The 16,026-nt window shown below is 42.2% G+C and overlaps 1 protein-coding gene across 1 annotated transcript in view; it reads left to right on the top strand.

Annotated features, from left to right (window-relative positions):
• Positions 1–16,026, top strand: part of LOC121545791 (adenosine deaminase-like) — a 42,949-nt gene extending 26,923 nt beyond the window's left edge. The window contains exons 3-11 of the mRNA XM_041856625.2: positions 1,342–1,464; positions 4,128–4,271; positions 4,525–4,640; positions 6,172–6,296; positions 8,406–8,477; positions 11,815–11,916; positions 12,847–12,914; positions 13,141–13,270; positions 15,269–16,026. Of these exons, the coding sequence (XP_041712559.1) occupies positions 1,342–1,464; positions 4,128–4,271; positions 4,525–4,640; positions 6,172–6,296; positions 8,406–8,477; positions 11,815–11,916; positions 12,847–12,914; positions 13,141–13,270; positions 15,269–15,373 (985 nt within the window). The 3' untranslated portion in view covers positions 15,374–16,026. The remainder of the gene's footprint in view (positions 1–1,341; positions 1,465–4,127; positions 4,272–4,524; positions 4,641–6,171; positions 6,297–8,405; positions 8,478–11,814; positions 11,917–12,846; positions 12,915–13,140; positions 13,271–15,268) is intronic.

The raw sequence follows: 16,026 nt of genomic DNA, 5'->3' as shown, positions 1-16,026 counted from the left end.
AGGCTGACGTTTGGCAACTCAAACCCTCAGCTCCCTCCACAGATTTTCTATGGGATTAAGGTCTGGAGACTGGCTAGGCCACTCCAGGACCTTAATGTGCTTCTTCTTGAGCCACTCCTTTGTTGCCTTGGCCGTGTGTTTTGGGTCATTGTCATGCTGGAATACCCATCCACGACCCATTTTCAATGCCCTGGCTGAGGGAAGGAGGTTCTCACCCAAGATTTTACGGGACATGGCCCCGTCCATCGTCCCTTTGATGCGGTGAAGTTGTCCTGTCCCCTTAGCAGAAAAACACCCCCAAAGCATAATGTTTCCACCTCCATGTTTGACGGTGGGGATGGTGTTCTTGGGGTCATAGGCAGCATTCCTCCTCCTCCAAACAGGGCGAGTTGAGTTGATGCCAAAGAGCTCCATTTTGGTCTCATCTGACCACAACACTTTCACCCAGTTCTCCTCTGAATCATTCAGATGTTCATTGGCAAACTTCCGACTGGCCTGTATATGTGCTTTCTTGAGCAGGGGGGACCTTGCGGCGCTGCAGGATTTCAGTCCTTCACGGCGTAGTGTGTTACCAATTGTTTTCTTGGTGACTATGGTCCCAGCTGCCTTGAGATCATTGACAATATCCTCCCGTGTAGTTCTGGGCTGATTCCTCACCGTTCTCATGATCATTGCAACTCCACGAGGTGAGATCTTGCATGGAGCCCAAGGCCGAGGGAGATTGACAGTTCTTTTGTGTTTCTTCCATTTGCGAATAATCGCACCAACTGTTGTCACCTTCTCACCAAGCTGCTTGGCGATGGTCTTGTAGCCCATTCCAGCCTTGTGTAGGTCTACAATCTTGTCCCTGACATCCTTGGAGAGCTCTTTGGTCTTGGCCATGGTTGAGAGTTTGGAATCTGATTGATTGATTGCTTCTGTGGACAGGTGTCTTTTAAACAGGTAACAAACTGAGATTAGGAGCACTCCCTTTAAGAGTGTGCTCCTAATCTCAGCTCCTTACCTGTATAAAAGACACCTGGGAGACAGAAATCTTTCTGATTGAGAGGGGGTCTAATACTTATTTCCCTCATTAAAATGCAAATCAATTTATAACATTTCTGACATGCGTTTTTCTGGATTTTTTTGTTGTTATTCTGTCTCTCACTGTTCAAATAAACCTACCATTAAAATTATAGACTGATCATTTCTTTGTCAGTGGGCAAACGTACAAAATCAGCAGGGGATCAAATACATTTTTCCCTCACTGTAATTAATTGAAATGAACATTGAACAGATGTAGCTAACTATTGCTGGTTGTACTTTTAAAGTCCTCTGTTTCTGTCTGTATGTCTGTCCCAGGCGACGTGGGATCACCCTGCCTGCATGCACAGTGGAGGACATGACACAAATCTGTGTGATGCACCAGCCTGCCACCCTCACAGAGTTCCTTGGCAAGTTCGCAGAGTACATGCACGTTATTGCGTAAGTACTCTGAACATGAAGATGGCTGAGATAATGAGATGCTGACTACTGCACTAATCCCCTGAGCTTTTGGTTTCATAATTATCACAGGGAGGAGTTGTCTCAAGACGTCAAACTCAAAAGCAGTGGTGGAAAAAGTACCCAATTGTCATACTTGAGTAAAGGTAAAGATACCATAATAGAAAACGACTCAAGTAAAAGTGAAAGTCACACAGTAAAATACTACTTGAGTAAAAGACTAAAAGTATTTGGTTTTAAATATACTTAAGTATCAAAAGTACATGTAATTGCTAAAATATACTTAAGTATCAAATAATTTCAAATTCCTTATATTAAGCAAATCAGATGGCACGATTTTCTTGTTTTTAAAACGTATGGATAGCGAGAGGCACAACCCAACACTGATACATAATTTACAAACAAATAATTTGGGTTTAGTAAGTCCGCCAGATCAGAGGGAGGACCATTTTCCTGTCCTGCTAAGCATTCAAAATGTAACGAGTCAGGGAAAATGTATGGAGTAAATAGTACATTATTTTCTTTATGAATGTAGTGGAGTAAAAAACGACTTAAGTAGTACTTTAAAGTATTTTTACTTAAGTACATTACACCACTGCTCAAAAGTGAGCGTTTGATTAATATCTTGATAAATGAGTGTTAGGGTTAGGCCAGGGTGAGTTTACTTTATACTGGTAGTGTTACAGCACAAGATGGCGTCAAGGTGCTACACAACTCATTTGTGTTTGTGTCAAGTTCAGTTTACAGGATCTTGTGCTCCACCAAGCTCTTTAATCAGAGTTAATATTGCAGATAGCTCTTAGATTGAGATGAACGTTCAATCTGTAGAGAGACATGACAGGGAGATGACATGCACTGTACTGGATGGACTATACCTCTGTTTTATTTCAACAAGAATCATAACTGCTGTACAGTGTGTTAGGAGTCTAGAGTCTAAATGTATTTGCATGACACGCAATGCAATCAACAAACTTTTAAAGAACACGTGATCACCTAATTTGTTACATTACGGCTAAAAAATGAAAGTGAGAGGGAACTTTGGATTGGGACTGTTATTTGTAATGATCGTGGATTGTGTGTGTTAAATAGCAGCCCAATTGGGCTACCTTCACTTTAATACCAGGGCTTGATATGTCTTCTTCCTGGTTAGTGAGTGAATGAAATGCAGACAGAGACAGTATTATGCCATGTTTCCTCTGGTGGCAAGACTAGGGGGTCGGTTAGTTGAAATGCAGATCATGCTGCACAGAGGAGCACGTCATGATGCGAGCAGGTGTCTCTTTGGCAACAAACTAAACTCACAGACATAGTCTAGGTTGTTATGGATTTTGTTCCCATTACAACACTACCTTATATTTAACCCAAAGGCTACCAACATATTTCACATTTTGACCCCAAGGTGGTACAATTGAAAAAAGCAACAATCCTAGTAAAAATCTGAACTCAAACCTCACCCACTGCTCAGACTATACAGTGTTTTAAAGGGTCATGTGATGTTTCAGTTCTCTGCCAGGCTAACCAGTAACCTCCCACAAGTATGAAAAGAAACAATAATGGTTTGTAGTGGTAGCCTCTAGCCAGGGCATAGCAGCTGCTAGCTAGCAGTTATGCTGAATAAAGCATTCTTTATCAAGTCCTTCCCTTGAAAGCCTTGTTGTTGCGTCTGGTGCTACCCCCCTACACGACAACAACAAAATGGGGAACTTGCTAGCTGCGTTTTGGCTCATGCAGGACTTTTGTGTATGTAGGTGGATGGATGAGCATGGGGGTGGGGGAACAACAAGCATTCAGACCAGGCCAGTTAGTAACAAGCATTCACTATTTCACTTCCAGTGTAAAAGCTGGAAGCAGTCTTTTTTCCAATCATGTGATGTGAAACAGAATCTGTGTTGTGAAGTCAAAAAGCAACAGAAAGGGAAGCGATTCTAGGCACATCTGTTTGAGTGAGTTTGCAGACATTTCCCACTCCTCCAACATACCCATTACTCCACAGGGACTTTTACAGAAATGTGTACTATAAAACAGAATGATATGCACTCGAAATCCAATGAAACTAATACACAGGCTGATCTTATGTCCTTATCTTCATTACAGGGATAAGGATAATTACAGGGAAATGATAATTACAGGGATAATGATAGTCATTTTCTCCTCCAGACAGTCAGTCCTATTGGCAGTAGCAGTGAAGGGCTCAGTGCAAGTCAAGTGCAGTTCAGAGGTCACAGGGAGTGTGTGACTCTGTGACAGTAATAGTCCTCCTGGTGTGGTGTGCTGAGGATTTACCATCAGATTACCCTTCTGCTATTCAGAGAAACACTACTACCCCTGTACTACCCCTGTACTAACCCTGTACTAACCCTGTACTAACCCTGTACTACCCCTGTACTAACCCTGCAGGCAAAGAGGGAAACAATGCAAAGAACAGTTGGCTGTTCCTAGAATGTTTCCGGTGTTTTCCTAAATCAAGTTGTTTTTAAAATATAGCTTTATCCCAAAAATGTATTTGTACCTGGATAAGCATAACTTGAGGAAATCAACAAAAAAAATGTAGGGCCTTTGTTGGTGACTAATCATTTGCATTACCTGCCATAGTAAATATTTGTTGTTTCTCTTGGTCTTCCACTGATTTTGTATTACTTTTCCAGTGGTGACAGAGAGGCGATCAAGAGGATAGCTTATGAGTTTGTGGAGGACAAAGCCAAAGAGGGGGTGATCTACGTTGAAGTCAGATACAGCCCACACTACCTGGCTAACACTGACGTAAAACCCATTCCATGGAACCAGAAAGAGTAAGTGGATGATATTATGATATTTTGCATAGTCGGTAAGGTAGCTGACAGAAAGGTGTGAATTTGAAACATACTGCATGTGTGATTGTCACACTATGGACTGTCAATATATGGACATGTGCAATACAGTACTTCTTTGAGTTCCTTGTGTAGGTATCTGTTCTTGTTCTTAGAGATCAAACATATAACATTAAACATATAAATGCATTCAAGAATTCTCTCTGTGTTGATTTCACTGTCTCTCTTCTCCCAGAGGTGACCTGAGCCCAGATGAGGTGGTTCACTTGGTGAACCAGGGACTGGCTGATGGAGAGAAGGCGTTCAATATCAAAGCCAGGTCCATTCTGTGCTGCATGCGCCACATGCCAAGTAATGCCCTCACTGTCCTGTTCATGCTCCTGTCCTCTGTCTGGCTCATCCCCTCCTTATTGTCTGTAGTTCTCTGTCTGAAGTTTTCTGTCTGTATTAAAAAAGTATACTTTTTTTGTTGTACATTCTACCCCTATTTCGTGATATCCAATTGGTAGTTACAGTCTTGTCCCATCGCTGCAACTCCCATACGGAGTTGGTCGAGAGGTCGAGAGCCATGCGTCCTCCAAAACACAACCCCGCCAAGCCGCACTGCTTCTTGACACACTGCTCGCTTAACCCGGAAACCAGCCACACCAATGTGTTGGTGGAAACACCGTACAGCTGGCAAACGAAGTCAGCGTGTATGCACCCGGCCCGCCACAAGGAGTCACTAGAGCACGATGGGACAAGGACATCCCAGCCGGCCAAACCCTCCCCTAACCCGGACGACGCTGGGCGCCACCTCATGGGTCTCCTGGTCGCGGCCGGCTGCGAAACACCTCTAGCACTGCGATGCAGTGCCTTAGACCGCTGCGCCACTCGGGAGGCCTGTCTGTAGTTTTCTGTCTGTGGCTCTCTGTCTGTGGCTCTGTCTGTAGTTCTCTGTCTGTGGCTCTGTCTATAGTTCTGTGTCTGTGGCTCTCTGTGATCCTTATCACACTGTAGAAGGTTGCAGGCCAAACATCTCACATTTAAAAACACTGTCCACACTTCCTGTTGTGGTCATTTTCTGATTGTGTCCCGTTTCATTCCATCTAAACTTGACGATGGTGTGATACTGTGCACATTAGTGAGTTTTCTCCTTAGCTAATGTCACCATTTGCTGACTGCATGCAGACACTAAAAAGGGGCTCTTGTTTTTAAATTGTATCACTAAATGAACAATTGCAAGTCTCATCTCCTATGTTACAGTACAGAATAGAGCTAGCATTGTCTCTCATACAAGAGATCTCCTTTTAGGGTTTCCCAAACTCGGTCCTCGGGATCCCAAGCACGTTTTGGTTTTTGCCCTAACACTACACAGCTGATTCAAATGATCAAAGCTTGATGATTAGTTTATTATTTGAATCGGCTGTGTAGTGTTAGGGGAAAACCCAAAATGTCCACCCCTTCGGGTCCAGGGGACCGAGTTATGGAAACGCTGCGTATTAGTTAAGTCATTTGGATGGATGTAACTTTCTGACTTCCCAGAGCATAGTATCTGTTTTTGTAATTACATGTAACAAAATGTCAGTGGCTATTTTAGGCAGACATTCCAGTGAACAGTTCTGTAGTAAGTTTTTTGATTTGTTTTAAGTTAACAGGACAATTTGACCTTTTCAACCATTACTTTCCATGAGCTTTTACTGGGATGATTGGCATGATTCACATTGTCTCTCAATCGTGGACTGCAGCGTACCATTTAGATAACCATTAGGTCATAAAATCTAGCATGAAAACATTTCAGAAACATCCCCACAAATCAAACATTGTGCGTTTTAAAATCAAATCGGTTTGACCTTACTGGGATGCTATTGCTGATAGATGTGTGTGTTGTTGCGTTGCGCAGGCTGGTCCATGGACGTGGTGGAGTTGTGTAAGAAGTATAAGAAGGATGGAGTGGTGGCTATTGATCTGGCAGGAGACGAGTCACTCAACTGTGAGGCCTTACAAGGACATAGGATGGCCTATGAGGTAACTTCCTAACTTTGAACCTTCATGTCCAATTTATACTGTATGTGCTGTAGTCAACTCTTTTATCATTGTCACGCCAGCATGCATGGTTTGTGGTAACGATAAAGGACTAGAGTTGGCTTTAGCACATAGTATGCAGGATATGAGGCTAACCACTGTCCTACTATCATGCAGCATACCATGCTCAGTTTTATGGCTTAAAGTTGAGAGATCCCACTCCAACTCAAGTCCTTTACCATTACCATAAACCATGCATGCTGGCGTGACAATGATAAAAGAGTTGACTACAGCACATACAGTATGAATTGGACCTGGTTCCTCTCTAGGTTTCTGCCTTTCTAGGGAGTTTTTCCTAGCCACCGTGCTTCTCCATCTGCATTGCTTGCTGTTTGGGGTTTTTAGGCTGGGTTTCTGTATAGCACTTTGTGACATCTTGTCACGGTTCTCCAAGAAAGAACCCAGAAGCAGACCAGGACACAGTGAGTTGAACGAAGGTGAGGGTTTATTTACAGATTCAAAAGATGCAGAATAATCCAGGAGACGGAGCGGGTGGCGGAGATGAGTAGATGGAGGTGAAGTGGCAGATTAAATGATGGCACGGCAGGGGTTGGGTGAAGGTTCCGGGAGAATGACTGTAGACAGAAAAAACAGAGGTAAGTACAAGGCAGGTCAACAAGGTACAAAACTAACGCTAGTACTCAGAGGCTGATACGCTGACAAAACATACTGTTAATGGCTAACGATCCAGCAGGGAATGGATGTCAGGTCAGAGCTTAAGAAGGGGTGATGATCAGGACCAGGTGTGCCGAGGCTGATGAGAAGCAGGTGTGGTTAATCGAGAGATCACCCGCCTAGCAACGTCGCCCGGCAACCAGACAGGGTGCGTTCAGGCACCTACAGGAAACAGGAGATACCGAGCAGAAAAACGGCAACACAGGCAGGAACAGACTCAGGACGCAGGGTTCATGACACATCTGGTGATGTAAAAAGGGCTTTATAAATACAATTTGATTGATTGATTGGGAGCATAGAGCAAAGGTGTGCTGAAAATACTACACAAATTCTTCACATTTGACACTGTTGGCTACCCGTTTTCAGATAACAAAGTTAACATACAACCAATCTTTACAAGGCATGTTGCAGAACCGCAGACATTTAAGTCCTACAATTGGTTGATTTATTTGACAACTAGACAATTATTTGTACCTTTCTTATCATAATAACTAATTGAGTTACTCTGTAGTAGAACCCATACAGTACATTGAGACCTTAAGGTCACTTTAGAGACACATTTGATGGAGAGATCATTCTTGTGAGCCATTTCTTGAAACAAAATAACGTAACAAGAATAATAAATGACTTCAGAGCAATACAACTATTTGTGCTGTAGTTTAGAAACACTATAAATTGGTAATAAATGTAATAATAAAAAGTTGGCATACGTCTTTTCAACAAGCATTTCGTTCGGACTGCGCACATAGATCTATTTTCCTTGTTTATGGTGGTTTGTGATGGATTTACATACAAGACCGTTAAATCATTCCCTCAGGACAACATCGGGGACACTGTGGTAAGGTTGACCAAAGGCTGGAGTGATACATTTGGACATGCCAGGGCAAAATACTAGGTCCTGGACTAAATGGCACTTTCAATGGAGAATCTTCATTGAATATAAGCATGCCTTTTAGACCAGCACTAGGCTCAATTTGCGTCTGTGCAACTGGCCTTAAGAGAGTATTAAAAGAGACCACTGCACTAATACAGACAGTTAACATAACTGAACAAGCTCTAGATTCAGATTTTTTAGAAGCAATGCTGGGTTTTGTCAAAATCAGCCATTTCTCAAATGTTGTTGGTGAGATGTAGTTATTTTCAGTCTAGCCCTTGGCAACAAAAAAAAAGCTCCCTACTCGTGACAGCAGCATGAGCTCTTGGAATCTCGGAGGTCTTGGAATAATGTTGTGACTGTAGGTTCATCCATGTATAATTACATAGTTTCAAGACAATGAAATGTATTTCAGTCGGGACTAACTGCATTGCTAATGTAAAACCCATATAGTTCTGTGGTTAACTTGGCGTTGATGCTTTCATGACCGACCTTGTTGACAGGAAGCAGCGAGATGTGGGATCCATAGAACAGTCCATGCTGGAGAGGTGGGCCCTGCCTCTGTGGTGAAAGAGGTGAGCTTTCCTGTACAGTCTTTGGGGGACACTAAATATGTCCATTTTAAATTATATGTCTAATGGCAGATCAACTTGACCCAAGACTTCCTCTACTACTCAACACACAGCAGCAACACCCCCGTCATACACTGAACTACGTTATAAGTGACTGCATTGTGAAAACATCTCCCCTCCCCTTTAATAACAACTTAAATATGTATTTCAGACAGAAACAACTGAACAACTTAGTACACACAGCACACAGTACACACAGCTTTTTTTAAAGATATAACGTTAGACATGGAAATCTGCAAAAGTGTTGCTACTGCTCTCAACAACATTGCTGCCCAGAATTTAGCAAGCGCTATCGACAAAGATCAGTGGGAGAAAGTTGTGAGTTTATGCGTTTTAAGATCATTTAATCAAAAACATTTTAAAGGTAAAAAAAATTCAGTTTCTAATCTTTTTGTTGTTGTTGTTGAAATGATCAAATAATTTGACAACCCTGTTTGTAAGCTTTTAAATGATACAGTGCCTTCAAAGTATTCATACCCCTTGACTTATTCCACATGTTGTTGTGTTACAGCCTTAATTCATAATGAATTAAATTGTTTGTTTTTTCACCCATCTACATACTGACAAAATGACCACGTTTTTAGAAATTGTAGCAAATGTATTGACAATGAAATATCTCATTTACATAAGTATTCACATCCCTGAATCAGTGCTTTGTAGAAGCACCTTTGGCAGCGATTACTGCTGTGAGTCTCTAAGTGGATTGTGCAACATTTGCCATTATTCGTTAAAAGAAATCTTCAAGCCCTGTCAAATTTGTTGTTGATCAGGGCCTCCCGAGTGGCGCAGCGGTCTAAGGCACTGCATCGCAGTGCTAGAGGCGTCACTACAGACCCAGGTTCGATCCCAGGCTGCAATTGGCCCAGCGTCGTGGGGTTTGTCACACAACAATGCCACAGATGTTTTGAGGGAGCGTGCAATTGGCATGCTGACTACAGGAATGTCCACCAGAGCAGTTGCCAGATAATGTAATGTTAATTTCTCTACCATAAGCCGCCTCCAACGTCGTTTTAGAGAATTCGGCCTGACAACCGCAGACCACTTGTAACCACGCCAGCCCAGGATCTCCACATCCGGCTTCTTCACCTGCGGGATCGTCGGAGACCAGCCACCCGGACAGCTGATGAAACTGAGGATTATTTCTGTCTGTAATAAAGCCCTTTTGTGGGGAAAAACGTATTCTGATTGGGTGGGCCAGTCTCCCAAGTGGGTGGGCCTATGCCCTCCCAGACCCACCCATGGCTGCACCCCTGCCCAGTCATGTGTAATCCATATATTAGGGCCTAATTTATTTATTTCAATTGACTGATTTCCTTTATATGATCTGTAATTTAGTAAAATCTTTGAAATTGTTACATTATGCGTTTATATTTTTGTTCAGTATAGATTTAAGTCAAAACTGTAACTCGGCCACTCAGGAACATTCACTGTCTTCTTGGTAAGCAACTCCGGTGTAGATTTGGCCTTGTGTTTTAGGTTATTGTCCTGCTGAAAGGTGAATACATCTCGCAGTGTCTGTTGGAAAGCAGACTGAACCAGATTTCATCTAGGATTTTGCCTATGCTAAGCTCCATTCAGTTTATTTTTCATCCTGAAAGACTCCCCAGTCCTTAACGATTACAAACATACCCATAACATGATGCAGCCACCACTATGCTTGAAAATATGGAGTGGTACTCAGTAATGTGCTCCCGAGTGGCGCAGCGGTCTAAGGCACAGTATCTCAGTACTTGAGGCGTCACTACAGACCCCCTGGTTCGATTCCAGGCTGTATGACAGCCGGCCGTGATTGGGAGTCCCATAGGGCGGCGCACAATTGGCTCAGCGTTGGCCGGTATAGGCCGTCATTGTAAATAAGAATTTGTTCTTAACTGACTTGCCTAGTTAAATAAAAATAAATAAATGTGTTATATTGGATTTGCCCAAAACACAACACTTTGTATTCAGGACATAAAGTTTATTGCTTTGCCACATTTTTTGCAGTATTACTTTAGTGCCTTGTTGCAAACAGGATGCATGTTTTTGAATATGTTCTATTCTGTACAGGCTTCCTTCTTTTCACTCTGTCAATTATGTTAGTATTGTAGAGTAACTACAATGTTGTTGATCCATCTTCAGTTTTCGCCTATCACAGCCATTAAACTCTGCAACTGTTTTAAAGTCACCATTGGGCTCATGGTGAAATACCTGAGTAGTTTCCTTCCTCTCCGGCGACTGAGTTAGGAAGGACGCCTGTATCTTTGTAGTGACTGGGTGTATTGATAAACCATCCAAAGTGTAATTAATAACTTCACCATGCTCAAAGGGATATTCAATGTCTACTTTTTTATTTTACCCATTTACCAATCGGTGCCCTTTGCGAGGCATTGGAAAACCTCCCTGGTCTTTGTGGTTGAATCTGTATTTTAAATTCAATGCTAGATTGAGGGACCTTAGTCATTCAAAAACTATTATTGCACACAGAGTGAGTCCATGCACATTGTTACTCCTGAACATATTTACTGTAGGCTTGCCATAACAAAGGGGTTGAGTACTTATTGACTCAAGACATTTCAGCTTTTCATTTGTAACAAAAGTATATATATATATATATATATATATATATATATATATTTTTTTTTTATTATTATTATTTTTTTTTTACATCATTTCACTTTGACATTATGGGGTATTGTGTGTAGGTCAATGAAAAACAATCGCTATTAATACATTTTCAATTTAGGCTGTAACACAACTAAATGTGGAAAAAATCAAGAGGTGTGAATAATTTCTGAAGGCACTGTAGCATGGTATGGTGGGGTATGCAAAATGGGTCAACTTTGAGCACCGCTATCTCCTGAATATTTTGAAATTCAGGTCCAAAAAGTCACTTTCTGACCACTTTTTCCATGGGCAAACATGTATGGAAGGTTTTGTTTAAATCAATAGGGATGCTGTCAAAATGTGATTGAATTCATATGGATTTACCCCAATAGCCAGTAGTTCTGCTAACATGTGTATATGAAAATATTTTTACCTTAACCTTTGTGCATAGCCGTGGGAAGTAGGGGTGCTGAGGGTGCTGCAGCACACCTTGATAAATCACAATGAAAAAATAATTATATAAAATAAAAATAAATCACAATCACAATTTTGTCACTAGACCTTTATTACACCCATATGAGTGGAGAAAAATATACTCGTCAGCAGAGCGGGGAGAAAAATAACCCCTCCCCCCAAAAAACATATTTAACATGCCTTTGTGAATTGCTTGGTGACCCATATCTGATGTCTTCTTCAGGCTGTGGAGGTCCTGAAAGCAGAGAGAGTAGGACATGGTTACAACACACTGGAGGACCAAGTGTTGTACAAACAGCTCCTGGAACAGAACATGCATTTTGAGGTAAGAATGTGCACATTTATATTCACCTGTAATGACAGTTACATTGAACTTTGTAGACATAGTATATTACATGATGTATCACTATACCTCATAAAACAAGTCAAATAGACCGTGTACAAAACATTAGGAACACCTTCCTAATATTGAGTTGCACCCCCTTTTGCCATCAGAACACCCTCAATTTGTCGGGGCATGGACTCTATAAGGTGTAGAATGCTGGCCCATGTTGACTCCAATGCTTCCCACAGTTGTGTCAAGTTGGCTGGATGGCCTTTGTGTGGTGGACCATTCTTCATACACACTGGAAACTATTGGGCATGACAAACCCAGCAGTGTTGCAGTTCTTGACACACTCAAACCGGTGCGCCTGACACCTATTACCATACCCTGTTCAAAGGCACTTCAATCTTTTGTCTTGCCCATTCACCCTCTGAATGGCACACCTACACAATCAATGTCTCAATTGTCTGAAGGCTTAAAAATCCATATTTAACCTGTCTCCTCCCCTTCATCTATACTGATTGAAGTGGATTAACAAGTGACATCAATAAGGGATCATAGCTTTCACCTGGATTCACCTGCTCTGTCATGGAAAGAGCAGGTGTTCCTAATGTTTTGTCCACTCTGTGTCTATCGTACCATGTAGGCCTGTATGGCAGCTAGTGCACAGTGACCTCTGGTGGTCACGGAGAAACATCACACAGACTAGTCTCGTCCGCTAGCCGTACATCTGACCCCGTCCTGATTCACCACTCCTTATTTTGAATTCTGCACTTGTACACTTTCTGGCATGGATTTAAACAATTTAACATGGATTTACCTTACACTAATCGTATGTTTTTTTAAACCAATGAGTGGGAGTGTGCAAGGGCACACTTCTGGAAAAGGTTGGAGCCTATAGGTACATGAAGGAATGTTGTGTGATTTCAGGTGTGTCCCATATCCAGCAAACTGACTGGAGCCTGTAATCCAGACTTCACAGAGCATCCTGTCATCACGTAAGCGGTCTTTCACTCAGTATATTATTAGAATGATACTTCTTTGGATCAAGTTTCACCTATTCATAAAGATCGCAGTACAGGCTTAGCTAGTTTCATTTTGGTTTGGGTTTACTTCCTCCCCTCTGAATGACGTGTGTGTGTGTGTGTGTGTGTGTGTGTGTGTGTGTGTGTGTGTGTGTGTGTGTGTGTGTGTGTGGGTGTGGGTGTGGGTGTGGGTGTGTAGGTTCAGGAAGGATAAGGCCAACTACTCCCTGAACACAGATGACCCTTTGATTTTCAACTCCACCCTGCACTTAGACTACAGCACTGCCCAGAAGTACATGGGCTTCACTGAGGAGGAATTCAAGAGACTGGTACAAAGCACATTTGAACTCTTATTCCTATTTGGCATTGTGGTTTAATACCGTGAAATACTATCTACCACTGTTGATAATACCATGTACAGTGCTTTCAGACCCTTTGACCTTTTCCACATTTTGTTACGTTACAGCTTTATTCTAAAATTGATTAAATTATTTTTTTCTCAGCAATCTACACACAATACGCAATAATGAAAAAGTTAAAACAGTTTTTTGGAAATTGTATCAAATTTATTCAAAATAAAAAACAAAAATACCTTATTTACATAAGTATTCAGACCCTTTGCTATGAGACTTGAAATTGAGCTCAGGTGCATCCTGTTTCCATTGATCATCCTTGAGATGTTTCTACAACTTGATTGGAATCCACCTGTGGTAAATTCAATTGATTGGACATGATTTGGAAAGGCACACACCTGTCTATATAAGGTCCCACAGTTGACAGTGCATGTCAGAGCAAACACCAAGCCATGAGGTCAAAGGAATTGTCCGTAGAGCTCCGAGACAGGATTGTGTCGAGGCACAGATCTGGGGAAGGGTACCAAAATATTTCTGCAACATTGAAGGTCCACAAGAACACAGTGGCCTGCATCATTCTTAAATGGAAGAAGTTTGGAACCACCAAGACTCTTCCTAGAGCTGGCCGCCCAGCCAAACTGAGCAATTGGTGGAGAAGGGCCTTGATCAGGGAGGTGACCAAGAACCCGATGGTCACTCTGAGAGCGCCCCAGAGTTCCTCTGTGGAGATGGGAGAACCTTCCAGAAGGACAACCATCTCTGCAGCACTCCACCAATCAGGCCTTTATGGTAGAGTGGCCAGACGGAAGCCACTCCTCAGTAAAAGTCACATGACAGCCCGCTTGGAGTTTGCCAAAACGCACCTAAAGACTCTCAGACCATGAGAAACAAGATTCTCTGGTTTGAAGAAAACAAGATTGAACTCTTTTCCCTGAATGCCAAGCATCACATCTGGAGGAAACCTGGAACCATCCCTACGGTGAAGCATGATGGTTGCAGCGTCATGCTGTGGGGATGTTTTTCAGCGGCAGGGACTGGAAGACTAGTCAGGATCGAGGGAAAGATGAACGGAGCAAAGTACAGAGAGATCCTTGATGAAAACCTGCTCCAGAGCGCTCAGGACCTCACACTGGGGCGAAGGTTCACCTTCCAACAGGACAACGACCCTAAGCACACAGCCAAGGCAACGCAGGAGTGGCTTCGGGACAAGTCTCAATGTCCTTGAGTGCCCAGCCAGAGCCCGGACTTGAACCCGATTTGAAGATCTCTGGAGAGACCTGAAAATAGCTGTGCAGCGACGCTCCCCATCCAACCTGACAGAGGTTGAGAGGATCTGCAGAGAAGAATGGTAGAAACTCCCAAAATACAGTTTTTTTTTCCCCCCCCCCTTTATTTAACTAGGCAAGTCAGTTAAGAATAAATTCTTATTTACAATGACGGCCTACACCGGCCAAACCCGGACGACGCTGGGCCAATTGTGTGCCGCCCTTTGGGACTCCCAATCACGGCCGGTTGTGATACAGCCTGGAATCGAACCAGGGGGTCTGTAGTGACGCCTCAAGCACTGAGATGCAGTGCCTTAGACCGCTGCGCCACTTGGGAGCCCACCTGTGTGCTAAGATTGTAGCGTCATACCCAAGAAGACTCAGGGCTGTAATTGCTGCCAAAGGTGCTTCAACAAAGTACTCAGTAAAGGGTCTGAATACTTATGTAAATGTGATATTTCAGTTTTTATTTATTTATTTTTGCAAAAAAAATCGAAAAACCTGTGTTCGCTTAGTCATTATGGGGTATTGTGTGTAGATTGAGGGGAATTAAACAATGTAATCAATTTTAAAATAAGGCTGTAACGTAACAAAATGTGGAAAAATTCAAGGGGTCGGAATACTTTCTGAATGCACTGTGTGTAAAATACTACAGTATCCTCACCTTTGGATGGTTTAATGATTCTCTCTCACTCACCTTGTTTTCCAGAACATAAACTCAGCTAACTCCAGCTTTTTGCCTGAGAAGGAGAAGAAGGATCTTGTGAACAAGTTGTATGAAGCCTATGGAATGGTGGAGAACACTGGCTTTTAAATGAAGCACTGATCAGATTCGCTTAAATGGCAATACAACAAACCAGCAACCAACCACTTTAAACTCTTACTTCCCCCACTTGGCACTCTGGAATGTCTATGCTCCTTCCTATGCGTACATAGATTGAACCAGCAATACATTATTGTACTGCTGTACATAGCTCAAACACTCTCATCGCAATGAAGAAAACTGTTAATCAGTATTCCATCTAACTGTGGATCCCACGGATAAAGCAGTTGTTTAGTCTACTGTGAATTGGTGCAGAAATGTAAAGGTGGTCTTAAATAATTTGTTATTTCAACCAGTTTGGTCTTTCTCATAGTGAAACAGTTATAACTTACCTTGCCTCATCAAACAACAAGCACTTTGTATGCCTCACAGTCAATTCTCAAAGTACTTTTTGCATCCGGTATATATCATTCATGGAATGTAATAGATGTGTACTATGCATTTATGCTTGAAGGAAAGTACTTTTCATCAACTGGTGGTAAAGGAAAGCTATTGTGTACTATCCATCAGTTATGCCTAGGCCAAGTGAGATAGGCCCATAGACCATTCGAATCACCATGCCCACAACTCTTTTTTTAAATGTTTTTATTTTTATAAATTTTTGGGGGGTAGATCAGCTTAATATTGCAGATAGATTGTAACTT

The sequence above is a fragment of the Coregonus clupeaformis genome, chromosome 30 (genome assembly GCF_020615455.1).
Source record: "Coregonus clupeaformis isolate EN_2021a chromosome 30, ASM2061545v1, whole genome shotgun sequence".
NCBI classification, from domain to species: Eukaryota; Metazoa; Chordata; class Actinopteri; order Salmoniformes; family Salmonidae; genus Coregonus; species Coregonus clupeaformis.
This window is presented reverse-complemented; position numbering and strand designations above follow the sequence as displayed.